Source organism: Camelus ferus, chromosome 25 (genome assembly GCF_009834535.1).
Source record: "Camelus ferus isolate YT-003-E chromosome 25, BCGSAC_Cfer_1.0, whole genome shotgun sequence".
Classification (NCBI taxonomy): domain Eukaryota; kingdom Metazoa; phylum Chordata; class Mammalia; order Artiodactyla; family Camelidae; genus Camelus; species Camelus ferus.
The window spans coordinates 28,235,477-28,262,499 of record NC_045720.1 but is presented as its reverse complement, the minus strand read 5'-3'; the positions used below and the strand labels follow the sequence as shown (position 1 = coordinate 28,262,499).

The 27,023-nt window shown below is 38.8% G+C and overlaps 1 protein-coding gene across 2 annotated transcripts; it reads left to right on the top strand.

The window, feature by feature from the left end:
- Nucleotides 1-252: 252 nt before the first annotated feature.
- Nucleotides 253-26,712, top strand: FZD6 (frizzled class receptor 6). 2 transcript variants are annotated; one of them, XM_032467696.1, is made up of 7 exons: nucleotides 253-402; nucleotides 1,414-1,744; nucleotides 18,187-18,383; nucleotides 19,252-20,269; nucleotides 22,958-23,106; nucleotides 24,296-24,724; nucleotides 25,750-26,712. In XM_032467696.1, the coding sequence occupies exons 2-7, from the start codon at nucleotides 1,568-1,570 to the stop codon at nucleotides 25,916-25,918; spliced, it is 2,139 nt and encodes a 712-aa protein (XP_032323587.1). In that variant the 5' UTR covers nucleotides 253-402; nucleotides 1,414-1,567; the 3' UTR covers nucleotides 25,919-26,712. The 2 variants fall into 2 exon arrangements, with proteins under 2 accessions (XP_032323587.1, XP_032323586.1); XM_032467695.1 differs by having other exon boundaries at nucleotides 264-458.
- Nucleotides 26,713-27,023: the final 311 nt, after the last annotated feature.

Sequence of the window (27,023 nt, the reverse complement as noted above, 5' to 3'; positions counted from 1 at the left end):
AATTCTTGGCTCCTGAAATTCGAAATGAATTGGGTTCTTGTAAAGGAAGCTTTATTTGGGTATCAGCAAGAGCTTCAAAAAGTCCTTCTAGTTTGAACCCCGCTGGACGGCACGTGAGAGACGGCAAGGTGGAGCGGGCTTCCCCGCCCGACAGCCGGACCAGGCACGGCGACACCGTTCACCCCAGCCCGCCAGAGCCACGCCCGGCCGGCTCAGTGCGGGCGGGGCCGGGCGGAGAGCCAGGCCCGCCGCCGCGTCCGCCGCGGCCGCCGCCGCGCGAGCCGGGACCTGCCCGCCCCACCTGGCGGCGCAGTCTCGCGGGATTCCTCAGCTTCGCTCCCGTGCGGCCCCGGAGGTGGCTCGAGTCCGGGACTCTCCCCGGCGCCGTCTCCAGTCGCAGGGGTACGGTGGGCTGGACCGGGTCGGGGAGGAAGGGCTGCCTTCCACCGCCGCCCGAGGTGAGGCTCCTCGGGCCCCGGCTGGACGGGCGGCGCGGCCGGGCGGGCCCAGGGGCGAGCGGGCGGGCCTCGAGGGTCGCGGGGCGGGCGGGCGCGGGGCGCGCTCCCGGAGCCGCAGGTGCGGGGAAAGCGGCGGCGGGACGGTCCACATTCGCCAAAGTTTCCGCGGAAGTTGGGGCGAGTTCCTGAAAGGCGAGGCCGGGTTCTCGCGGGGCCAGGGGCGCTGCTGCCCGGCGCTGGGCCTGGGGCAGGTGCCCGGGGGTGGGGCGAGTCCCTCTGCCGGGCGCTGGAAGCCGCTCACCGGTGTGTGTTGCGGGGATGGGGTGGGGGCGGGGGGTGCAGTTCATTCGCGGCTTGGGGCCCACAGCCTTCCTCCCGGGACAACTTTGCTCCCTTTCCTTTTCGGTGGGATCACTACTCCCTCCAGCCCTTGAACACTAGTTTGGCTCCTCCGCAGTAGGAATCCCGACGTCTCCCTCTAGTTGGCCTTTCTAAAAACATGAAAGTAGATTCCTAGAAGTGTGCCACAAAAACTGGCCCTTTAGGGTCTTTAAAGAATTTAAGAACTCATTAGGTCTTAAGAAATTTCCGCGGGACTCGATTTTCTTAGGCATAATAAGATGCCCAACAGTGGCTCTCAGATTTTACGGTTTATTAATCCTTTTTAACTTGTTTCCACTCCCACCATTGCTTTTTTCTCTGTCTCACTCATTCAGTCCCCTCTTTTATCCTGTGTTCCTTACAGCACAGACCTCCTGTCATCCATTCCCTAGAGATGAGACTTCCTCAGCAAATGATAGATTCTGTGCCAGGGCAGGTGGAAGAATAGATAGGATGAAAGTCCGTCCTTTTTCCCGTGTTAGTTACCTCGGTGAAAATGTTAGCTCTGCACTTGGACGTCGCGTTTGAGTCTATGACAAATGTTGCTGATACACTCTTTTGTTTGTTTTTACAGTAATTGACCCAGAACTCATTTTCAGGAAAAGCGCTTCCTTCGGAATGGTAAAAATAATTAAATGAGGAATTTGAACGTTTATCTTTGGATGGAAATCGGTGAATGAAAAGAGTGATTAATTCAAGCCGTGTGGTAAATTAGGAATTTGAAGAAAATGGAAATGTTTACATTTTTGTGGACATGTATTTTTCTACCCCTCGTAAGAGGGCACAGTCTTTTCACCTGTGAACCAATTACTGTTCCCAGATGTATGAAAATGGCCTACAACATGACATTTTTCCCTAATCTGATGGGTCATTATGATCAGAGAACTGCTGCTTTGGAAATGGAGGTGAGTTATTTTTCATACCTAATGGAAAAATAGTTTATGCTCTGATCTGGAACAAACTGTAAATGCAACTTTTTTTTTTTAACACAGTAAAGGATTTCTTCAAGTTGTGTACGAGTTCTCTTTTGAATAAATCCTTTTGAAAATTAATTCTCCTTACTAACTTATGTTTTGTGTATGTTTATCGCCCTGTTTAGTAGACTTGCTGAAGATTGGGTTCATTTTATATGAAGTATAGTTATGAATGATTTTGAAATATCTTGCACCTGGCAAATATTTTACTTTCCTGAGTCAATTATGGTAGTTCCCCTAGGTATGTGTGTTCTAAATTTTTCCTAATTCATTACGTATATAATCTATATTGCCTGATCTAAAAGTGCTTGGACTACATATATTTTCATAAATAGTTTTTAATGTTCACTTGGCCCTGATTTTCTGAAGCAAATCAATGACGAAGATTTTGGGGCTGTAGATAGTGTTCTGCTAAAAAGTGACTTTTTTTTAAAGCTTAGTGCTTAAGTATTCTTTGTTTGAAAGAAACCACACATCAGGGGAGGAGCAGAGTGACACTAAAGATTGCCTCGGGTGCCTCAGTTACCTGCCTCTGGTTTAGAGATACGCAGATTGCTAGGGAGGTGTGGGAAGAGTTACCTGTAGAGACAGGAACCTATCCTCTCCTACAGATCTGTTAGGTTGATAAAATTTCATGGAAGAAAGAAAACAAATGTTTTCATAGTTTTTCTCCAGAAAAACTAAAGATGGCAAAGGCTTTTACTTCTGAGATTCTTGCTTAGAGTTGAAACCCCTGCAATTTTAATATAGACACTGCTTTAAAAACTGACCAGACTTGATTTTGCAGCTTCAAAAGTCTTCCACTGTTGTTTAGTTGAATACCTGTCCAGCTACCTCATTGTAGACTCATGTCTAAAATAGGAGGGCTTTTAAATATTAAGTAGAAGTACTTAAAAAAGATACTACAAATTATTATTGTAATCTTTCAGTGGTTTTGCAAACCAGTACAGGATAGCATTTTGAACACTGAGCAGATGATGCAGTGAGACTTCATTGGTTAATCAGAACCATTTTGATGGTTTAGTCTGATTAAATAAAGTATGTAGTAGGAGTAACTTCAAGGGATAATTATAACATTCACTCACATCTTCCCTGATGATATATGTTTTATAACTCATGTCTTATAGAGTTATTAAATTTAAAAAATCCAGGTTCCTTTGTGTATAGTGGCATACAATTTAAGTTTGAATACTAACATTGACCTTATAAATTCAGATTATGAGTTCCTTATCATGCAGTATCATTATAAAGACAGGGAGAGATCCATCCCTGCTGTTAAATACTGTAATTATAAGATGGTAAGAACTAGTTTTTATTCCATATGTCTTTTTAAAACCGGCTGTTTTTTATCAAAAACAGATGTTTTTTACCTAGCTTCTTTCATAGGTAGTTTGGTCTCTGGATATTATCGAGAAGGCATTTTTGTTCTTTCCTCCTTTATTTGATTGCTTACATTACCAATCTCTTCATTATATAATCTTCCTTGTATGCTAAACTTAGTCTTTACTGTTACATTTTACTCTATGAATCACACATCAGTCGGGTTAAGGATATAAAAGAAAGCCTTCAAGCAGTCGTTTAATACCAGCATTAACCTAAGTCTACAAAAGAAGAGAGGAAATGGAAAGACAAAATAATATTAACCTAAGTCAGACTTTAAATCCCTATAGATTATTTTTTGGTCCATGGTATTATGCTTTTCCTTTGCCCCTTAGCCAGCGGCATTCTCTTTTAGTTCCTGTGTGGAATGTCCAAAATCCTATAGTTTGAGAGTTGTCAGAATAAGAGAATTTTAAAATTTAAATAAAATGAGTAAGATTAAAAAGGAAACCAATTTTATTGACATATACTACTATTTATAGCCCATGTTAAGAACTCTTGAATCTGTTACTATGTAGGTAAAGAAACTGACACGCAGGTGAAGTTGTAATTTGTCCAAGATCTGAGCACTATAATCTGACATAGTAGTCTCTGTCAGCATGGACCACAATGTCATCTTTAACTGTTTTTGTGGGGTTTTTTCACACAGGACCTCACTGGATAAAAAAGAAAATTATTTCCTAAGATTAGAATGTGATGTGTTAATTTCAATATCTGCTACTTCGTAAACTTCATTTTGATAAAAATTAAACTGGGAGAGATTTTTTAACGTCAAATCAGCTCTTTCTCTTTCTCATCTGTGGCTTGAATACAAAGTCTTGTCAGAATTTTTAGATTAAAAAAAAAAGATTTCAAAAACCCCCAAAAACAATGAAAAAAATAATTTTTAGATCAGAAATAAAATCCTTTGGCTTCAGTCTCTCCCCTCTGGTGATGTCAAAGTGATTTTATTAAAATGCAAATCCATGCAGTCCACTTGGGGTTAAAATTCTTCACCATTTCCCTAAAGCTGGAAAAATAGAGACCTGACTAGAGTGACACCCAAGGGTCTTTATGAGACCCTGCTTCCTGTCCATCTCATCCCTTCCCATATTACACACTCTGCTTTGGCCAAAGTGACCTGTTTGTAGAACTCAAATCCATTTTACTCTCTCACTTCTGTGCCTTTGCACATTCTGTATCCACTGCCTCTTGGGCTCCGTCTACCCTTCACCTGCTCAGTTTCTTCAGGTCTCAGTTAAAGCAGTAACTCTGTGTAGTGAGGCCTTCCGTTCACCTTTCTCCCAAGCATATTTAGTCAGCTCACTCTCTGCACTCTGATCATACATGTATATACAACTGTTCTTATACCTCTCATGCCGTATTGCAGTTATTTGCATGGCTCTCTCACTGCTTTGCGAGCTTGTTGAGAGTATGGACGTGTGTTGATTTCTGTCTCTAATGCCTAGTACAGCACCTTTGAGCATGCTAGGTGTTCAATAAAGGCTAAATAAAGGAAAAGGAGGTGCTTCCTATTCTAATAAATCAGTAAGAGAATTTTCCCTCCAAATCTTTACTTTCTACCTCTATCTTCTTCAGGCTGTAAGTGAAAGACACTAGTATTTTTAGGTAATTTTCATTTTGTCTGCTTTTGATCTGCCTGAGCCTAGTTCTAATACAATATATCAGTGGACATCCTCTATGTTCTTCCCCAAATTAGCTTGACATATGTTTGTTTTGAATTTATTTAAAGAATTTGGTTTTTAACCATTTATATTTATTTATATGAAGTTAAAGGAATTAATCTTTTGATTGGACTATGGTATTATAAACTATCTGTGTCAGATTTCTTTTCAAACATTGTACTTTAGTACTTATGTCTATAGTCAGTCAAGTACTAAATTATAACTGATATACCTTGGCTTTAAATTTTTTAAAAAGTGTTTTATAGCTTCTATAAAGAACTGATTGCTATGTAAGTTTATTTTTTTTTAACTTTTTTTATTGAGTTATAGTCATTTTACAATGTTGTGTCAAGATTGCTATGTAAGTTTGAAAAGCTAAAGATCTAATCTGTTCTTAGAAACAATAGTACATATATGAAAACTAAAAAAAGCACAGTATACTGTTTATATGTATTTACATGCAATATAATGTGTATGTGCAGTCAAACTGTAATAATTCTACATAATAAAATTGGGGGGAAAAAAAGAACTGATTGAGTTTTACACCTCCAACTCAACTGCCTTTGGTTCCTGCTGCTCCCTGTTGAATTTCCAATATTCACTGTGAATTAATGCTAGGATGAGGGGCTGAAGAATTATGGATGATTATGGCTACCAACTGTGCCTTCCTAGCCACTAAGAATTCTGTGTAAGTCAAGGGATCCATCTCCCTCCTGTTTTATGCCTTTGTTTTCATTTTGTGTGATGGCTATCCTGTTTTATAGAATTTATACCATTTGTGGCCATTGCTGATCTGTGATTATATGAGATGGTTTGGAGCAGTGGTTCTTAAAGTTTAGTTCATAGAACAGCAGCTTTTTAGCTTGTTAGAAGTGCAGGTTCATGGACCCCCATCCCAACCTACTGAATCGTGATCTGTGAAAGCAGAGCCCACAAAACTTGGTTTAACAAGCTGTCCAGGTATTTCTAATGGGCATTCAGGTTTGAGACCCAATGATTTGGAGCAGGGAACACAAACTTTTTCTGTAAAGGGCTAAATAATAAGTATTTTTGGCTTTGCAAACCATACAGTCTCTGTCACAGCTATTCAGCTCTTCATTTGTAGCAAAAAAGCAGCCATAGACAATATGTGAACAAATGAGTGTGGATGTGTTTCAGTAAAACTTTACTTACAAAAGCAGTGCATCATTTTTAGCCCATTTTTGCCCCCTGGTTTAAAGTACTTGAAAGTGTTCTTAAGGATTACACACATACAGCATGTAATAAATAATCATTATTGTGCATTCTTATTAACATGTTACCTGTGTTATATGGTATTTATTTTCTACATAAAGTTTTTTCAGTCAGATTGATCACAAACCAGAGGATCTGACTGAAATCTCTTAGTCCTTTAATTTTGTTTCAGAAATTGCTTGAAATAAGGGACTTTGAATTTTTCCTTATTTTATTATCTGCAGCTGAAGTCATTTGTGTTACAAAGAGTTAATTTACATTTCTGAATAGTAACTTGGCTTTGTAGTGAAAAGGATGTTGTACAATCTGACTCTCCCAAGTGGAAAAACAAATGGCTACTGGTTTTCCATTGTGTTGCTTTTTTGTTTCATATCTAAAGCATTGTTTCTCAAATTGTGAGGTTGATGTCCCTTGAGAGACTGATTTCATCCAGAAAGAGCTGCAACTCATCTAGGGAAAATGGAAACCGGAATACTGTATTTTTCTTTTTGAATTGCCTTCGTTAAGGTCTAGGCAAAAGCTAAGTCATGTATTGTGTTTGGAACAGCATGTGGTTGTTCCACTTTTGAACAGTCTAAAGGGAAGTAAGCCAAAAAAAAAAAAAAACCTTTCCTTTCCACCTGTTCATATGCACTGCTGAAATGTCTCTATTCAATTAAAAATAAAGGGACGGATAAAAAACTATAAAAACAAACTTTTAAGAAAAATTTCTGTTTCTGTGGACAGTGGTTTTTAAACATATTCAACTGCTTTTATGTGAGTCTTGTAGACCCCTTCCATTCCTCCTTATTCTCTGCTCTTCTACCCCATACAGAAGGAAAAGAAATGTTTAGTGTGACTAACTGCTTTACTTTTTCAGGGAAGACTTTCTGAAAATAGGTGTAACTGTTCTGAAAGTAAGCTATTGAGTCATTTAAAATGAAATAGATATGGAAAAGTGTTCCAAATCAGTTGTGGTGTGTATAGTGGCTACTGTTGGGTTTTAAAGGTATAAATTTACCTTCCTTTCTGACATTGTACTGCAGGAGTAGGGGAAGTACTTTGTCTACTTCTGAGTCTGCAGGATCAGGGTTAGACCTGCATGTGAACAGAGGACAGTATTTTTCCTGGATGTCTCTGCTCATAGGCACAAGGTTCCTAGGGCCATTCCTTGATATTCCACAGACTAGGATATTATAGTTGTGCCTTCAGGAGAGCCTGTCCACAAAGGGACGTGGTTCTTTTAGACCATGAGGTGACTGTTGTTATGATTGTCTCCTTTCCTTGAGAATGTGGCATGTAGCTAATTAAATTTTATTCCTCTCTTTTGTATATTTGTCATGTATTCATTCATTAATGCTTGGTGAATGTGTACCTGAATTTGGGCTGTGTGAGCCCTTCTGTTGTGACGGGGCTGACTAGTTGGGCACCCTGATAGGTAGGGCTGGTCCCTGGCCCTGCTGGCTGCAAGTCCCTGCCTTGCATGGTGGCTGCCAGCAGTAGTGGTCAGCCCTGGCCACTAACAGGCTAGAGGGAAGACTCCAAAATGGCCCTTACCAGCACCAGTGTCCTCCCGGTAGAATGAGCTCCCCAAGATGGCTGCCACCAGTGTCTGTTTCCTCTGGGGGAGTCCCAGTTGCCTACTGCCTCTCTGGGAGGCTCTCCACGATCAGCAAGTGGGTCTGACCCAGTCAGATTACTGCCTCTGCACTGGGACTTGGAGCATGTGAAGCTTTGCACATTCCCATTAAGAGCAGAGTGTCTGTTTCCTGCAGCCTTCCAGCTCTGATCTTCAAAGCTACACATTCTGGGGGCTCTTCTTCCCAGAGCAGGACCCCCGGTGCTGGGGGCCTGATGTAGGGCCCTGACCCCCCACTCCTTGGGGAGGACCTCTGCAGTTGTGGTTAGCCTTCTGTTTGTGGTTTGCCCACCCTAGGGGATGAGTTTTGACTATACTGCATCACTTCTTCTCCTACCCATCTCATTGTGGTTCCTTCTTATTCCTCTAGTTGTGGAAAATCTTTTCTGCTAGTCTGCGGGTCATGTTCATCGACAGTTGCTCTGTAAATAGTTGTAATTTTGGTGTGCCTGTGGGGAGAGGTGAGCTCAGGTTCTTCCTACTCCACCATCTTGGCTGCACTCTCTAAGTTACAAGTTTTCAATTAAAAAATTGACTCTTCATTGGACTCTTCTTTTGCAGTGCCAACCACTTACTGCATATATTTGTCTAATTTCCAAGGGAAAGCTCTTTTGGAGAAATAGTTTAAAATTTGTAATGCTTGCCTGTAAGAACTGCTTAACAAATAACGAGTTTTCCACTATGAAAATAATGCAAATTCCTGTTTTTTATTCTCTTATATTCCAGGCTCCACTTTGCATTTTTTTTTAAAGAAATTGACTTGCCTGAGATTGATCACATTCATGATAATAAATGGCAAAGTTTGAGATTTACAAATGTTAGCCACTGTATATTAAAATAGATTTAAAAAAACCTTTCTTCTGTACAGCACGGGGAACTATGTTCAATATCTTGTAAAAACCTTTAATGGAAAAATATGAAAATGAATATATGTATGTATATACATGACTGAGATGTTGTGCCATACACCAGAGATTGACACATTGTAATTGACTGTACTTCAATTTAAAAAAGTAGAATTTACTCAAGACCCTTGTTACCACTTTGATAGCATTTGCTCTGTGACGTGTAAGCATTTAAGGACCCCTTTAGATCTTTAGTGAGTCTGTTGGCTAGCTAAGGTCCACCACTATTTTTTTTTCAGTTATTTTTAAACTTCTTCACTTTTGTTAGGTTTTCATTACTATCTTGTACGTACATTTCATTCTACCTCTAGAAGTTGGCATTCTTTTTGGTACCATTTTAAAGTAAGAAATAAAGCTCTTAGCACTTAGTGAGAGTTACTGTGTACCATGAGTAGGAAGTGCAGATCCCAAGCTGAGAGTCGGAGGTTTTACAGTCACGTGGCCTTGGTCACTAGTAAAGAGGCTTGCTTCCATGTACCAGGGGGATCCTGGTTCATGCTTCAGAAAAGTGACATGTGTTTATATAACCTGCATCTTTAGTCCTGAGGGAAGCAAGGTACAGACAAGACTGCCACAAGACCATTCTGCTTAGACTTAGCTTATCTATCTTTTAAAAATCAAAATATCTTTCTTCTTTTGATTCCTCTCTGTTGTAATTCTAACCTGGAGTTTCTCTTCAGAATCTTACAGCACCACCAACCCCAGGTGTGTGCTGTGGCTCCTTCCATTATCATGTCATTATAGCGTGGGGAGCTAGCTGGTGTGACTGAAGGAGAAGGTGTCATGCGGCAGAGGTAGGCATTCCGGGAGTGTGAGCAGTGTGCTGGTGCTGCCGTCCCATGCCTTTATGTTCTCCTCTGGCCACTTGAAGAGGCAATGCTGTTGGCTGCACCTGATGTCATAGGTAGGTGACTTAGATAATAGCCAGTTCATGGGAGGCCTCGGGTTGATTACCTCTAGATGTCCCATGGTTGTATCCAGTGTCTACCAGAAACCATTAGGGAAATCAAGGTGGAGGATCCCTTTTACTTACCCAGGGTTAATCTCCTCATTGGCATAGATCTGTGGCCTCCCAGCTTTATGCCCTAAATATGATGGGCCAGTGTGATGTCCTGTGAAACAGTGATATGCTTAGAGTCTCTGGTCAAATGGAATTGAGGCACAGCGCTGAACAGCTGATGTTACTCTAAGGCTTCTCGCCCTTTGGTGTGGTTCCAAATTGTCCGAAGGACTTATTAAAACACAGATCACTGACCCCACCTCCAGAATTCCTGAATCAGTAGGGCTAGGGTGGGATGGGGCATTTGCATTTCTAACAAGTCTCCAGGGGCTGCTGCTACTGCTGCTGCTGCTGCTCTGGGGACCTCTCTTGGAGAATGACTGCTCTGCAGCAAGTTGATGAAGATGTGTTGCCCTCCTTGCTAGGTGAAAGTGAATTCCTCTGGGGGTGTGGGGAGCACTGGCCAGATGAGAGCTGCACATGAGTTGCCAGGGCTGTACTGACTTGCTGCAGTAAAGAGACCACATCTGGAAAACTACCTTAGCCATTTGATTAAGGTTGCTTAAGACAGTGTATTAATAACATACCCAGTTGTATTGGAGAGTTAAAAATGGACAGGTGCTGAGAATTACTACCCTGAATATGTTTTTCAGTGGTGCCACTCATCTCTGAAAGTCCCATGCTCTGTAGTATTGCTTTTGCTCTTCTATCATGGAAGAGGGAGACCTGTAATGTTTGGCCCCTTCTACCAGAAAAATGCTATCCAGGAAGCCAGTATGGTGATTGTGCTGTTGTGAAATAGAGCTACTTGAAGTACATACACATGGACTTGGGAAGTCACAGTGGGTGGGTTTGAGGTCTGTTAGTTTGCATCCTCCTCTGGAGTTGCCCCAGTTTAATCTGAAACTGGCCTCCATCCCCAGGGCAGGGAGAGACCGAAGAAAGAGGCAGACCACTGCAGATTGGTAGGGAGCAGATTTAATAAGCAAAAATCTTACGTGCGAGGCTTGTCTTGGGTGGCCAGAAAATGAGTAGATCTCCACACCCACCCACCAGTATCTTAAAAGTTTATATTGAGGCCTTAACTGGGATCAGTCACACATACCGTCCAGATGGTCTCAGCACCATTTTACTAACTCAAGGCTGAGTCCTCGGGCAGCTTCTAGTGCTGGGAAGGCCAGTGGAACACACTATGCAAGGACAAGGGAGGGGATGAGGGACCTCCAGTCAGGGTCCAGCTCATGGGCCAGCTGACGGTCACATCCTCTCAATTATTTCCTCCAACAGGGTCCCAGCAAGCCCCTGTCAAAAGCCCATTTGTCGTCTGATCTCCAAAAGCCCAGCCTCTGAAGCTGGCACGTTGAATCCAGAGTACATTCACATAAGTGTGTCTTAGCCCTGTGTAAAATTTCGTTCTTTCCTCCATAATCCAGCACCTTCAAGCCAATATAAGTGAATACAGTCTCACAAGTTATGTATAATCCTTTTTTTTTTCTCAGATTTAATTTTGACTTGACCCTCCCAGGGCATGCTGGGGTAGAACTCTTATTTGTAGATTGAGCCATTGAAGAGTGGAGAGGATGGGGTGTGAGGCTGCTTACTTTCATTTTACAAAGTAAATATTTCAGATGCGTGCCTCAGTGGACAAGGGATGATGGTTGGCTCTGAGGGCTGTGGGTGCAGAGCCCTGTGTGTGGGGAGGATCTCCACTTCAGATCTCAGGGTCCCACTGCTTCCTTATCACAGATCACTAGATCTCTTATATGAAAGGAAAGCACCTTTAACTGATCTAATTTGGCAACCTGCAGGATCAAACTATGCATTTGATTTTCAACTTCTTAAGCCATAAATCCTTCTGTTTCACTCCACACCTTGAGCCAAGAATTCAGGGGTGCCAGTTTGTTACTCTCTTCCTAAGCCAAACAGTGCCACCGGAAGCACTCATTCAGCCCATGGTCCCTGAGTACATAGCACTCTTCTTCCCCTTCTCTGCTTCTCTGGCAGCCTCAGCCTTGTCTTCACTGCGCACGTCAGTCTGAGTTCTTTGAATCTAAGTGATTATAAAGATAACACAATTAGTTGTTTACTACTATATACCATGGGCTGCCAGATTTCCATCTTCAGATGCTGACAGAATGTTCACTTGCTTTTGGCCCCAATTAAGCTAGAAAACCTGTTGTAGAGTTCCTCTCACTTCACTGAGGTCACTTACAACCCACTCTTTATAATTGCTGTGCTGGTAGGTCTTCTTGGTTGCAAACAATAGAAACCAACTTTGACTAACTGTAGCAGAAAATGGATGGACATTGCATAGTTTATCAAATCACTGGAGAGGCTGGAGAACCAGGGAGGCGCAAAGGGAACCAGGATGCAGCTAAGATCATGCCACAAGATCAGTCTGTCACCTATGCCACCAGTATTAGACACTTCCTGAGTCATTGTCCCTGGACATTTATTTTGGCACTATGGGCATTATTCTTCCCACTGCAGTTGCCTCAGATAATCTGACTATTCTTTTGTACAACCCTCTCCTTAAGAATCTCAATACCTGGAGCATCCAGTTGGCCAAGCTTAGATTATATGCCTGTGTTTTTGTTGTCAGGTTGCATCCCTGCATCCATCCTGAAGCTTCTGTAGCATCTCACCTACTTAGGGATTCCCCAAAATAGGACTACTGGGCAGATGGAAATGATAAATGTACACTCCAGAGCTCAGTGAGAGACAGAGTTAGTTACCTACCAAGGGGAAAACGCCATTGTAGCAACCACAGTTGCTTTGGAATTTATGTCCAGCTCTGCTGTTCAAGTCTTTGTTACTCTTTTCATAAATTTTCGAGCCACAAAGTGTCCTTAGAGACCATCCAGTAGTTCATCATATTGATTTAACTGATGGATGCTCTGAGACTCAGAGACAGAAAATTATCTGCCGAAGGTGATACTGTAGTTAGTGGCAGAGCTGGAACCAGAATTACAACGCTGGCATTATTTCCAGCAAAGGATCATATACAATACTCCATGGATTTTGGTTCTCATTGTCTGTTTATCATAGTTTGGCTCTGGCTCAGAATGGACGTATGCTTTGCCTTCTTAATTGCCCTCTTCTTCCTCATCCCCACTGGTACTAATAGTAATGCCACAGGGTTCCTGCCGGGAACTGACCATTTTCTTAAAGGTGCCTACCTTTTATTTCTCTGAGTGTTAAAAGAATAAACAGCAGGACTATTTTAATTATTACTGAATGCTAGAATTTCAAAAGCAGTGTTGATATTTTATGCCATGGTTAGTTATTGGGTGAGTTTCTGAGCCTTCTTGAGAATGAAATCTGAAAAAGCGAAATTCATGCATGAAACCATGAAGGCTCTGGGTTACTGAGAGACTTGAGTGAAGGAGGTGTGTCACTCTGGGAGAGAAGGAACTGAAAGAAGAGCCTAGGAAATTTGAATCTTTGCTCAGTTCACGGGTTTACAGAGCACTTGCCATGCTAAGTATTAGTGTAATAATATGATGATATTCTGAGTATAAGATTAAGGACACATGAAATGTCACAATGAGTCAAGTTAGTAGTCTGTCCATCTCATGATTTGGTTTCTGAAAATGGTACCCAGGACATTGTGTGGAAGAACATAAAAGATTCCTATCAAGAATTTTATTTAAAAGATTAGGGAAATATGCTCATTCTGCTTTTTCAACTATTTGCAATGAGTTCAGTAACAGGCTGACTACCCAGTATTTAGAGTATTTGTCCTAAAATTACTTGTTCCAGAATTACCTGCCTCAGGGGGTACATATAACATCTGGAATGTGATAAACATAGTTTAAAGTCTTCTCGTCTTTGATTAATGTGTCCTGTGAACATTTGTTGAGTTTTATTTCAGGTAGAAGATTCCCAATCCTCTTTTGATAGCCTTTCCCCCCTTCATCCCTGTGGGCATTCTTGCCTGTTTTGTGCTTTGGGGAAGGGTAATTGTCAGGGAGAATTGCGTGGCAGCTTAGTGTCAGGGTTACAGAGGACATATCTGGAGTCCTGTGGGCCCAGGTTCCTATCCTGATTGCCACTTGCTACTTATGTGACCCTGTAAAAGGTGCTTTTAGAGCCTCAGTGTCCTTGCCTGCCAAGTGGAGATAACATCTCTCTTACAGGATTGTAGTAAAAAGAACTAGTATATGGAAAAAGCACAGTGCCTAGTTTATGTTAAGTGCTGAATAAATCAAAGCTCTCATCTATTGTCTGTAGCTATAGCATTGGTAAACATAGCATTAGCTCAGGAATAGGAACACTTAAATTCTAATTCAAACTAGATTTGGGGATTTCAATAACAATTTCAATAAGAATTTGGATTCCATTTTCTCACTTGTAATCTGAGGGTTTGGATTAGGTCAGTGGTTTTCAAACTGTGATCTCTGGAGGTGCTTTGAGGTCACTGGTGGGGAAGGGAAACAGTGAGAGGTGTCTCAGAGGGAGGGCTTCCTGTTCAGCCAGAGCGACTGTGCTTCTGTTTATTTGATATATCAGGATTCTTTGTAACCTTTTACTCAAAGAAGCTGTTCCTTGGCAGAACACACAAACACACACACACACACACACACACACACACACTCACTCACTCACACATCCTTTTTTAAAATAACAGACTTAAAAGTCTACTCAGGTCCCATCCAAGTCTAAAATTCTTTATGTCTATTAGTTCACAATGGAACTTGAACATTAGTGGCCCACATGGATCTGAGCCGAAGACAGTTTGTCCTGTACATTAAAGTAGAAAAGTTGTAAATTTAGAGATTTCACATCCAAATCCAGATGCTATTTTCTTATGAGAAATTGAAATACCTAATGGCTCTGTGCTCGCATTCCCAAATCGCAGTCCACTAGTGTTGAGTAGCAGCCGCTTGCCAGCTACTGCCGCCTTGTACCCCTTTGCATGTACCTGCCTGGCCACTGAAGGTATTTGAGTTTTCAGCGTCTGATTTGCCCCTACAGATGGCATGAATATCAACATTATTGAATTAACCAAATGTTGGCACTCTAGAAGAATTAAAGAGAATGTGATTTACCATGTTTGGCCCATAAGAAAATTGTTTTAATATAGCAAAAAATTACCCTTCCCCAAAGCACAAGACAGGCAAGAATGCCCACTGGGATGAGGGGGGAAGAGGCTTTCAAAAGAGGATTGGGAATCGTCTACATGAAATATACATGGAATGTTGAGAGGCAGAGGCCAGGTTGGTGGCAGTGGAGAAAGAGAAAGAGTGGTAGGAAATGAAACTGGAGACATAGCAAAGGGCCAGGAAACTTAAGGCCTTATAGGACTTGGTAAGGAGACTGAAATTTTTTTCTATTGGGTTGTTTTTTTTTTTGAAGTGTAATCAGTTTACAATGTTGTGTAAATTTCTGGTGTATAGCACAATGTCCCAGTCATACATATACACACATATATTCCTTTTCATATTCTCTTTCATGGTAGGTTACTAGAAGACATTGAATATAGTTGCCTGTGCTATACAGTGTAAACTTGTTGTTTATTTCTATTGGGGTCTTTTGAATAAGGACAGACTTACATTTTAAAGAGTCACGGTGGTGGGAGTATGGATTGGTACGGAAAGTGACTGCAAGATTAGCAAGAGTGGTGAGTAGTGAGACCTGGTAGGAGCCGCTTTCACTAAGTCTAGGTGAAAGATGTACTGGCTTAGAAGCAATAACTTAGTAACAGTGGGAAATGGTCACATTTAAAACGTATTTTGAAGGGAGAGCCAATAGGATTTGCTGCTGGGCTGGATATAGGGTGAGAGAAAGAGAGGAGTAGAGGATGAATCTGTAGATTCTTGGCCCGGGTAACATGGTGAGTGGTGGCACCACCGTACTGAGATCTGGGACACTAAGGGAGTGTTTGGGGGACAGAGTGCAGTGGGTTTGAGTTGTGTTTTGCACATGTTGGGTTTGAGACACATGTTGACAGCCAAGTGGAGTTGTCCAAGAGACAGATGGTCATTCAAGTCTAGGGTTCATTGGAGAGAGGGAGGCCGGAAGTAAATTTGTGAGTCATTCACGTATAGTTGATATTTGTTTAATACCGTGGTTCTGGATGAGTTTCTCCTGAGGAGTGGGTGTATACATAAGAAGGTCTGAGGATTGAGCCTTGGAGCTCTTCAGTGTTTAGAATTGGGAAATGAAAGAAATCAGAAAAGGAACAGACAGTGAGATTGGTAGAAATTCGGGAAAATTCATATTCTAGAAGCCACCTGAAAAAAGCGTCTTAGGAAGAGGGCACGGTCCACTGTGTCGAATGTTGTCCAGAGTTGAGTAGGATGAGGACTTAGAATTGACCATTGGATTTGACAATGTGAAGTTTATTGGCAACTCTGATAAGCAGTTTCATTGAAGGGTGGAGACAAAACCTGATTGCTCAGTAAACTGAACAAAACCATCAACTGAGAAGATGAGGTGTGGAATTGGGGGTTTGAAAAAAGAGGAGAGTGTGAGAAAGATCTCTGCAAAAGAGAGCTAATTGACTGAAGTTTTTGCTCAGGACTGTTTTAGTAGCAGAATTGCAATATGCTGTTAACCTTTTCAGTTTGGAAACTAGCACCCTAGTTTTTGTTCTAAGAAATGTTGTTAATTTCTTTATTTGATTATCACCCCCACTCCCACCTCCCCAGTTTCTTTCTGGAAGTCCTTCAGTCAGGAGCTGGACTCTGGGACTGACCCTGTCCATCTCTTCCTTCAGCTTTATCTTCCTATCCTTCTATAGAGTTGTTTATTTTAGCTATCTTACTATTTTTAATTTTCCATAGAATCTTATTTTTTTAATGGATGCAGTAGCTTCTCATTTAAGTTATTAAAGTTTTTGTTCGTTTTGTGATTTGTTCTGATTTCTTCTATTTCCTGCATAGTCTGTTTTCTCCAAGTTTCCTTTCATCTGCTTGCTTATTTTGATCTCTGTCTTTCGTGATGCTTTCTTCAAATGCCCAGTGATCCTTGGCTGCCCATTTATATTTGCGTGGGACACTGAAAAGCTCTGTGTGCATGAATGGGGCTGGTGGGCTTCATAGTAAGGTGAGCTCAAGGTCAACTTGCTTTTTCATTGTCAACGAGTAGAGGTCTTTTCTCCAAGAATGTGGAGTTTTGTTCAGAGATTGGGGATGGTGGGTATATGCCTGTTTGCCAACCTTTTGAGAACAAAGCAGGGAAAGAAGGTGAGTGCTTCCTGTTTCTGTAGGTGGACTGTTTATTCAGCCTCCCTCTCTTCACTTTGCATTGTACTTCTGCCCTGCTCTGTGCTGATACGTAAGTGCAGAACATCTCTCCTGGAAACAAGCCTGGTAGAAAGAATACATGGTCATCTGACTGCCTGGGGTCGGGGTGGGGGGCTGACATAGTAAGGAACTAATTTGTAAACATTCCTCCAATTTTAGTTTTTTATGCCACTCGGTGCTTCAAAGAACTGAGACTCAGATTCTTTAAGGCAAATCAGCTCATTCTCAGGTGAACTGCTCTGCACCTACTTTGCCCTGTTAAGTCACTTATCACTCCTCTAATAGCTTTCTGTTGCTCAGTTTTAGCTTTCGTTTTTGTCATTTTGTTTCACTTGTTCTTTGGAAAACTCAGGTATGCAAATGTAGTCTCTCCTGTTCACTTACTGGTGGATTATTACCTTTTCCCCCTTTATTGTCATGTTAATAAGGAAGCAAAGAGGAAGGAAAGGAGATAAACTTATGTGGTCAACTACCCTGTTTTTCTGGAACCTATCCACACTCTATAAAGGGTAATCATCACAATAACTAACATTTATTGAGTACTTAGCTATGTGCCAGACACTGTTCAAAATGCTTTACATTTATTAACTTACCATTCATAATGATCTTGTGAGACAGGTACTTTTATTATTACCATTTTATGGATGAAAAAACTAAGACACCAAGAATTTAAGTAACTTGCGAGAGTTATAAAGCCAGTAAGTGTGGAGCTTGCATTCAGACTCAGCTGTCAGACTGTAGAGATACCTGCTTAAAATTCTCCCATAATAGCCCATTCCTTTTTTTGAGATCCAAGCAATTTAGCATATCATTCGTGCTCTCCATGATCAGGTCCAGTGAATCTCTCCAGTCTCATCTCTCTCCACTGTCCTTGACGTCACCTCTTGGACCTTACATTCTAGTCAGACTGAACTTCTTGCCCTAAATGCACCATGTTCTCATGATCCTCATGCCTTTATCATGCTGTTCCACCCCAGACATTCTTTTATTTCTCCAGAATGCTCAGGATAGTGTTATTTCAGCATATACTTATGAATTGACTATTTGTGTAACCTGTTTCACCTAGCAGTCAACTCATGCTTTTGATTTGACATAGCGCGCCTTCTTGAAAAATGCATAATTGAATAAAATAATATTCCATTGTATATGAACGGTTTTGGGGCTAACTGAACAAAATTATCTCCTCAAAATTTGTATTGAACATGATATTTAAAGATGCTTTTGGAGTATAAGTGAAAAAGTATACACTTCAAACAGTAAATGATTTCATTCATTTGTTATGTCAGAATGTTTTCTAACCTATCTTGCTGTTTTTCTTAATAGCTTTTTCTTCCTCTTGCAAATCTGGAATGTTCCCCAAATGTTGAAACTTTCCTTTGCAAAGCTTTTGTACCAACCTGCACAGACCAAATTGATGTGGTTCCACCCTGTCGTAAATTCTGTGAGAAAGTATATTCTGATTGCAAAAAATTAATGGATACTTTTGAGATCCAATGGCCTGAGGAACTTGAATGTGACAGGTAAATTATGTTTTCAACTGAAGCTACTATAATATTTTAATATTGATGTTAGTTTTCCAGAATGTTAATGACAGGCTTTCGTTATTTAATTCAATAGATGTTTATTGCTCACTTAATATACGTTAAGCACTTAATATAGATCAACACTGTATACAATGGTGAGCAAAACCAGACTTGGTTCTTGTTCTCAGGAAGCTTACAGTGGGGTGGAAGGAACAGAGAGTAATCAAATAGTCACAAAAATGAACGCAAAATTACTACCGTGCTAACACAACAAAAGAGAGCATGTAATTCTATGAGAATGTGTGATGGTACCTTTGCCTTAAACTGGGGGGAAATGGACCTTATTATCAATTCACTGACCTTTTTGCACATTAGTCTTAGTTAATTACTTTTATCTCCTATCCTTTAGGTGTTGGGAGCTTGTGACTTGAAATAGCCTACTGATATAATGATACCTCATATAATAAATCTGGGAAGGAAAGTGGCTTCCTTCTTGTTTTTTTGTCTGTAGACCTTTGTGGAACTCACACACTTTTGGTAGCTGCATAATCACTTTCCAGAACAACATAGAAATCACTTAAAATTATTAATTGATTAATTGTCTTCCAAGTAAGGAAGTTTTCATGTTCACTTGTCTGATATTTAATATGTATGTTAGTGTGTTGGGGCCTCATTAACAATTACAAGTTTTTAGTCAACTTCAAATCTTTCTACCTAAATCTAACCTGTCATCTGTTTAAGTTGTATGTCTTCCCATCAGTTATGAATGCATAACAAAATATTTTATAGTTGGAAAGCATAGCATTAAAATAGTGACTCAATAAAAATGTTGACTTTGTGTTTTTAATTTTTAAAATCTTTACAGATTACAATACTGTGATGAGACTGTTCCTGAGATTTTTGATCCACACACAGAGTTTCTTGATCCTCAGAAGGAAACAGAACAAGTCCAAAGAGACATTGGATTTTGGTGTCCAAGGCATCTTAAGACTTCTGGGGGACAAGGCTATAAGTTCCTGGGAATTGAGCAGTGTGCACCTCCATGCCCCAACATGTATTTTAAAAGTGATGAGCTAGAGTTTGCAAAAAGCTTTATTGGAATAGTTTCAATATTTTGTCTTTGTGCAACTCTGTTCACATTCCTTACTTTTTTAATTGATGTGAGAAGATTCAGATACCCAGAGAGACCAATTATATATTACTCCGTCTGTTACAGCATTGTATCTCTTATGTACTTCATAGGATTCCTCCTAGGCAACAGCACAGCCTGCAATAAGGCAGATGAGAAGCTAGAACTTGGTAACACAGTTGTTCTAGGCTCTCAAAATAAGGCTTGCACCATTTTGTTTATGTTTTTGTATTTTTTCACAATGGCTGGCACTGTGTGGTGGGTGATTCTTACCATTACTTGGTTCTTAGCTGCTGGGAGAAAATGGAGTTGTGAAGCCATTGAGCAAAAAGCAGTGTGGTTTCACGCTGTTGCGTGGGGAATACCAGGTTTTCTGACCATTATGCTTCTTGCCATGAACAAAGTTGAAGGGGACAATATCAGTGGAGTGTGCTTTGTCGGCCTTTATGACCTGGATGCTTCTCGCTACTTTGTGCTCTTGCCACTGTGTCTTTGTGTGTTTGTCGGGCTGTCTCTTCTTTTAGCTGGCATTATTTCTTTAAATCATGTTCGACAAGTTATACAACATGATGGCCGGAACCAAGAGAAACTAAAGAAATTTATGATTCGAATTGGAGTCTTTAGTGGCCTGTATCTTGTGCCATTGGTGACGCTTCTTGGATGTTACGTCTATGAGCAAGTGAACAGGATTACCTGGGAGATAACGTGGGTCTCTGACCATTGTCGTCAGTACCATATCCCATGTCCCTATCAGGTAAAATCTATCATTTGTATTATTTCACTATTTAATTTTAACAAAGAAAATGTTCCCTGGAATTATCTTTGAAATAGTCATGAACATGAAATCAGATTTCAATCAGAAAATCCGACAGTCAGAGGGAATTGTTCCCTGCGGTAGTTGAAACTGCTGGGGTAAGTGTCTCAAGAGTTCTTTCCTTGAGTTTTAGCTTCAGTTAAAATAGTAAAGTGCCTCCTTTAGCTATTCTTTCAAAAATTAAGTTGGATTGCAAAGGCTGATTAATAGTGATGAAAACAGGGTCAGAAGAACAGGTCTTGTCATAGGGAGAAAAAGAGAACTTCTGAGCTGGGAGTTGTTTTTAATTCGTTAGTAGGGGAAACCCTTATTTGAATACATTTAATCTGATCATATCATCTTTTGTTTTGCATGAATATGCTTATAAAAACAGAGCTTAGTTTTTGCCTAAACCATCCTGTCATTTCTTATGAAAAAAGCACAATTGAAACAAAAGATGTTTCATGTTTCTGATGCTTCTGATTGGATAAAGGTGGTAGTCTTAAGATTAAAAAAATAAATGTCTGAAAACAGAAAATCTCTTAAAGCATTTTTGCTGAGGTTTTTAAATAGATTTTATATGTTTTTCTTGAATATTTATGTATGATATTAACTAATTATATTGAATGTGAGTGCTGTCATCACGGTGTATCAAATCAAGCAATGTGTGAGCTGAGTTATTTTACATACTAATTTATATTCTAGAAAGTTACTACGTTATAACACAGTGGAATGTATTTTACATACTGATGTGTGGGGATAATGGTTTTACTTGCCTTACATCCTGTCCACAGTCCAATATCCATCGTCTGTTTTCACTATATACCTAATGAAGGAGCTGTCTTAAAGTAATCCTGCTATATAAATGTGTCCTAGATTCCTCAGTATTTTTGGCAAACTAGGGAGGAAAATCAACTATTATATACTGCTAAAAAGTTTAAGGTATGTGATTTTTTTAGGATTATGTTTCATATATAGAAAGAAACCATATTAGAAGATAAAATAAGGAAATTCTAATCTTAAAGTGGGGAAGGACTTTATGATATAAAATTCAGAAAGAAAAGAAAATATATAAAAGGAAAGTTGCTAAATCTGACATAGGAAAAGAAAATTTTTTTTTTCAGATTCTGCATGGCAAAAAATAACCCCACCATAAATAAATTCAGGAGACCAACTGGGAAAATTTATTAACATATCACATTATAGTTAAAGGGCTAATTTCCTTATTTATTTATAAAGAGTTCCTATAGATCAATAAGAAAAAAACCCCAACAATCTGATATAAAAATGAGAAAAGAATAATATGTAGAGGGGTCACAGAAAAGGAAATTAAAAAGCTACTCTTAAACATATGAAAAATGTTGTAAGAAATTACAAATTAAAATTATAATAAAGTTGTATTTCAGTTTATGACATGGCAAACATCTAAAAGTGTTATAACCACTGTATTGATGAAACTGACAAAATACATGTTCTATACTTTGCTGTTCAGTTAGTTCAACCTTTTGTAGAAAGCATTTTGATACTATCTATTATTTAAAATGCACATACTCTTTAATCCTCCCTTTCTGGTAATTTATCAACAGATCAGCTCACAGATGTGGGAAATTACATACACAAAGATAGTTGCTACAACGTTATTTGTAATGGCAATAGGTTGGAAATCACCTAAATATCTGTCAATAGAGGTAGCTGGATAAATTATGGTTCATCCACACAATGGAACAGCCTTTAAAAAGTATGAGGTGCTCTACTTATATTGATAAAGAATGGTGTCCAAGAAATATTAGTAAGTGCAAAAAGCAAGATATAGTGCAGAATATATAGTATTTTGACACTTGTCTGACATTTAAAAAATATTTGAAAGTTGATGCTTGAAAGAAAAGTATGATTTAAATTTTACAAAATTTCCACATTTTTACATTTTAGTGATACTTATTTTGCTCTAACCAAGGTTTTTTTTTGTATTTTTTTATTGAAGTATAATCAGTTTACAATGCTGTGTCAGTTTGTTTACAGCATTATATTTTAGTCATACATGAACATACATATATTTGTTTTCATATTCTTTTTCATCATAAGTGACTACAAGATTTTGAACATAGTTCCCTGTGTATACAGTATAAACTTGTTTATCTATTTTATATATATATTGATTAGTATCTGCAAATCTCAAACTCCCATTTTATCCCTTCCCACCCCCTTATCCAAGTTTTTATAACATAAACATCAGCAATGCATAAAGACTCTAAAATAGTATGTTGTTATAATAAATTTAAATGTATTTTTTGTAGATTATAGTGAAGGAAAATAGATAAATATTGAGAGGCAAATATTTTGGCAATTATAAGAGGCTGCTGTACTTAGAGGGAAAAAATGCCAGATATCAAGCCAAGATGTAAGACTTCCTTCCTAAATATATTTAATAAGTGTTTTTATTTCTAACTATATATTTTGATAAAAGTTCTTTGTTCGTAACTTCTGTAAAGAATGTATTACACTTAAAGCACTATTCATTATGTTACATCAAACATTTTACAATAAAACAGACTAAAGATTTATACTTTTTGTTCAGGTTTTACATTGACTGTATAGACCTCTCTCAACTTTAAATGTATCACTGACATTTTTATTATTTATTATTTTTAGGCAAAAACAGAAACTCGACCAGAATTGGCTTTGTTTATGATAAAATACCTGATGACATTAATTGTTGGCATCTCTGCCGTCTTCTGGGTTGGAAGCAAAAAGACGTGCACAGAGTGGGCTGGGTTTTTTAAACGAAATCGCAAGAAAGAGTAAGAATCTATTGAATTATCTGACATGGTTTTAAAATTAATAGATCAAATATCAAGAAACTATTCAAATCATTGTACTAGAGTTTCATTATGTCAGTTTCAAGTTTGGAAATCTTTTTCATCGAGAGAGATACTTTATTTTAGCATGTTATAATAGTCTGACATACACTATTCTATTGAAATACGAATGAAAGATTTGTAAAATGTGCATTTTGTTTCCATGGCCTATAACATATCCAATATGATTACTGGATTTATTGGATTTATTATTTTGGGTGCAGCATTTTTAATAATTTTATCCTTTTTTATCAATGATAAAGGATGAAATGGGTCAAATATATGTAAAGAAATCTATAGAGTGTGATTCAAATGTGATGTGTCATCATTATCTTTAAGTTTTAGCACATATAGTGCTGACTTTACATGTCACTATTTGCCCTAAGATAGTAAAAATCCAAACTCACGGAATATTCTGTAACAATATAGTAGATTTACATTGATGAATAAACAGTTTATTTTAGTTATTTATATCCATTATATATTGGGTACTATCAACAATGTATCATAGAATTTTTTAAAGTGTTCCCAGTTGGTTTGATTAATGAACTTTTTTGTGGTAAAAATTTTAGGACTATAGACCTTTTCACAAATAAGTTTTTGAAGTCAGAAGAATTGGACTTTAACTGGACTTTAATTTTTTGAACTATTAGTATATGTCTAGTCCATATTTATATACCCACACTAATTTCAGAATAACTTGTTACAACTTTAATGTTAGAAAGAAAACAAATTTGAACAAAGACCATTAATTATATTCTATGTTCTTTCTTTCTGATTTACTTTCATATTCGATATATTTATATGAGAAACATATAGATAGTCCCCTACTCTATGCTGGTTTGAATTTTCTTGCCCTCATCCTTTCATTTTGCCTATTTAATTTCTTACCGGTCTTTTATTTATCCTGACAAGAGCAGTTAACAGTGTATGCACAAAAGATTTCACTTCGTAGCAATCTACCTATATCTCATAGTATTTATAATTCCAGAATTTATAAACAATGTAAATTATATAGGATCTAACTTTAACATATAAGGATTTTTGGCACAAGACCTATGATATACTTTATAGATTCTGTTACAACACTCAACATTTATCAAGTAAATTCTCTTCTTGGATTTTCTTACAGTCCAATCAGTGAAAGTCGAAGAGTACTACAGGAGTCATGTGAGTTTTTCTTAAAGCACAATTCTAAAGTTAAACACAAAAAGAAGCACCACAAACCAAGTTCACATAAGCTGAAGGTCATTTCCAAATCCATGGGAACCAGCACGGGAGCTACAGCCAATCACGGCACTTCTGCAGTAGCAATCACTAACCATGACTACTTAGGACAAGAAACTTTGACAGAAATACAAACCTCACCAGAAACATCAGTGAGAGAGGTGAGAGCAGACGGAGCCAGCACCCCCAAATTAAGGGAACAGGACCGTGAGGAACCTGCCTCCCCTGCAGCATCCAGCTCCAGACCATGTGGGGAGCAGACCGACAGGAAGGGCCGGGCAGGCAACGTGAGCGATCAGAGCAGTGTGTCTGGAAGCGCGCGGAGTGAGGGAAGGTGAGCTGTGACTTTGTTACCTACGGTCGTGACTGTTTTGAATACTGCATTATACATTTTTAATTAAAGCATAACATATCTGGAAAAAAAGCATTCTTTGAGGTGACATGTCTGTTTACTTAATCCAGGCAAGTTTGGATTTAAGAAGTTTGGGTTCAGCCTATAAATGCTGTTTCCTAGTTTAAATCTTAGCTTTGAGAAGAGCCTTTAATGTATATTGTTCAAACAGACAAGTAATGTTCATTTCTATGGTAATTGTTAACAGTTGCATGTATATTTAGGTAAATGTTTGAGATTCATGTGAAATACAGGCTAGTAAGTTTCAATGAGTACTACGTTATAGTACTAAAAGGTATTTGTCATTTTATATGAAGATGATTTTATTTTCTGAACAGGAAAGGATATTGACATCATTTTAAATGAATTTTTCCGAATGGTCATGGGTGAGCCACACACAGGTAAACATCAAATTAGCCAGAATGTTGACCATTAACTACACTAAGGTCTCAAGCTTGTCTTACCTACCCTCCTGAGCTAGGCCAAATGTACCTTCTCTGTGTTCCTCCAGCAGCTTTTGCATACTGGATTATGTATGATTAGATACATGCCTTTATCCTCCACCAGATTTTTAAAACTCCTCAAAGGCAAAGCTGACGTCATTCTCATCTTTGTGTTTCCAACCTCTTATACAGACAGTGTCTGATCCATGGTGGGAAATCAATAAAAGATTTGCTAAACTGAGGGCAGGAATCCTGTCTTATTCCCCACGAGAGACCATGCTCAGCCCATACATGGGTGGTGCTTGATGAAGTTTCTAAAGTTAGCAAAAATTGTATTTGGAAATAAATTATTTGTAGTTTGAGATGTTAGTGTATACCTAAAGAGTTTCTGTTAATTATTTTCTAATAAAGGTGGCTACTGGTTGGGAGTAAAACTCATGGAAAGAGAATAGCAGTTATAAGGACGTCTGGTGTCATATTTGTGCTTTGGTGTATATGTCGCTCAGCTTTTGTTCTTTTACCTAGGCTAACTCCGAAGAGTCATGTCTTGGAAACTGGCCCGGTACAGAGCAACAGCTTGCAGGTCCCCAGCCCTTCAGAGCCGGGCAGTCTCAAAGGCTCCACGTCACTGCTTGTTCACTCAGCTTCAGGAGTTAGAAAAGAGCGGGGCACTGGCTGTCACTCAGATACCTGAAAACCAGGTTATCGCGTTACTAAGAAGCGGATTCGGGTTACACTGGAGGTGACAGTAAGTACACTGTCTTATAAGAATCACTGTTACATTCTTCTTTTGCATTTAAAGCCACGTTACCTACTGTTACACTGGAACAATAGATTCTGAGAATATGATTCATTTCACGTGAAGGTTAATGACAACACTGGACCCAAAGAACAGAAATGTGCAGGTTAATAATATTTTTTAAGTTGTGTGGAAGGAGGGAATATTAGAGGAATCTTCCTTTTCTATTTATGAAGATTCTACTCTTGTTAAAAGTATTTTAAGATCTTATGTACTATGCTATTTCACTTTTATGGTATAAAAAATCAAGATTTTTCTTTGCTGAAGTATTTAAAACTTATCTTTTATCTTTGTTATATATTTGAAAAGTTTATATACATTTGAACTTTTTTTTAGAAATCCTGGAATGTCTATTCAAGTATTTTTATTATGTTATTGCAATACCTTACTTTAGCACTATTTTGGTAGCTTTTACACTGAATCTCTATGAAAAAATAGTATTCTTTTAAAGTACAAAAAATAGTTGATACACCAAAAGGCATTATAATGGCAATTCATCTAAAAAAAAATCCACTGACTCTACCTTATCATCTTCAATGTTTGAATTTTATGAAGTCTAGTGTTTTAGGAATTTCACTGATTTATTATGCAACTGAAATAAGGTCCTTACTGAGTGTCTGATGTTGATGATATTGTGCTGCTTGTGGATCCTTCTGATTTTTTAAATAAAATGTCCTGAAGGATTAGTAGATGAAATGTTACTCTTTTATAAATTAAGCCAAGTGCAATTAATTTCCTTTTTTTAATATAGCGTGACCACCCAAGATTGTATTCGTACAACCATTTACAGTTGCTTATAGTTTTGTTTTAGCTGTTGGTGGTTAACATTTGGAACACTACAGACTTTGCATTTGTGCAGTGTCTTTCTCCGACATCATGTAGAATTCATTTCTGCAGTATCTTTCTCCGACATCGTGTAGAATTCATTTCTGTAGAATTCATTTCATAAATAGGATTTTGATGAACATTCAAAAGTGCATGAGCAGTGTTAGTGCCAAGC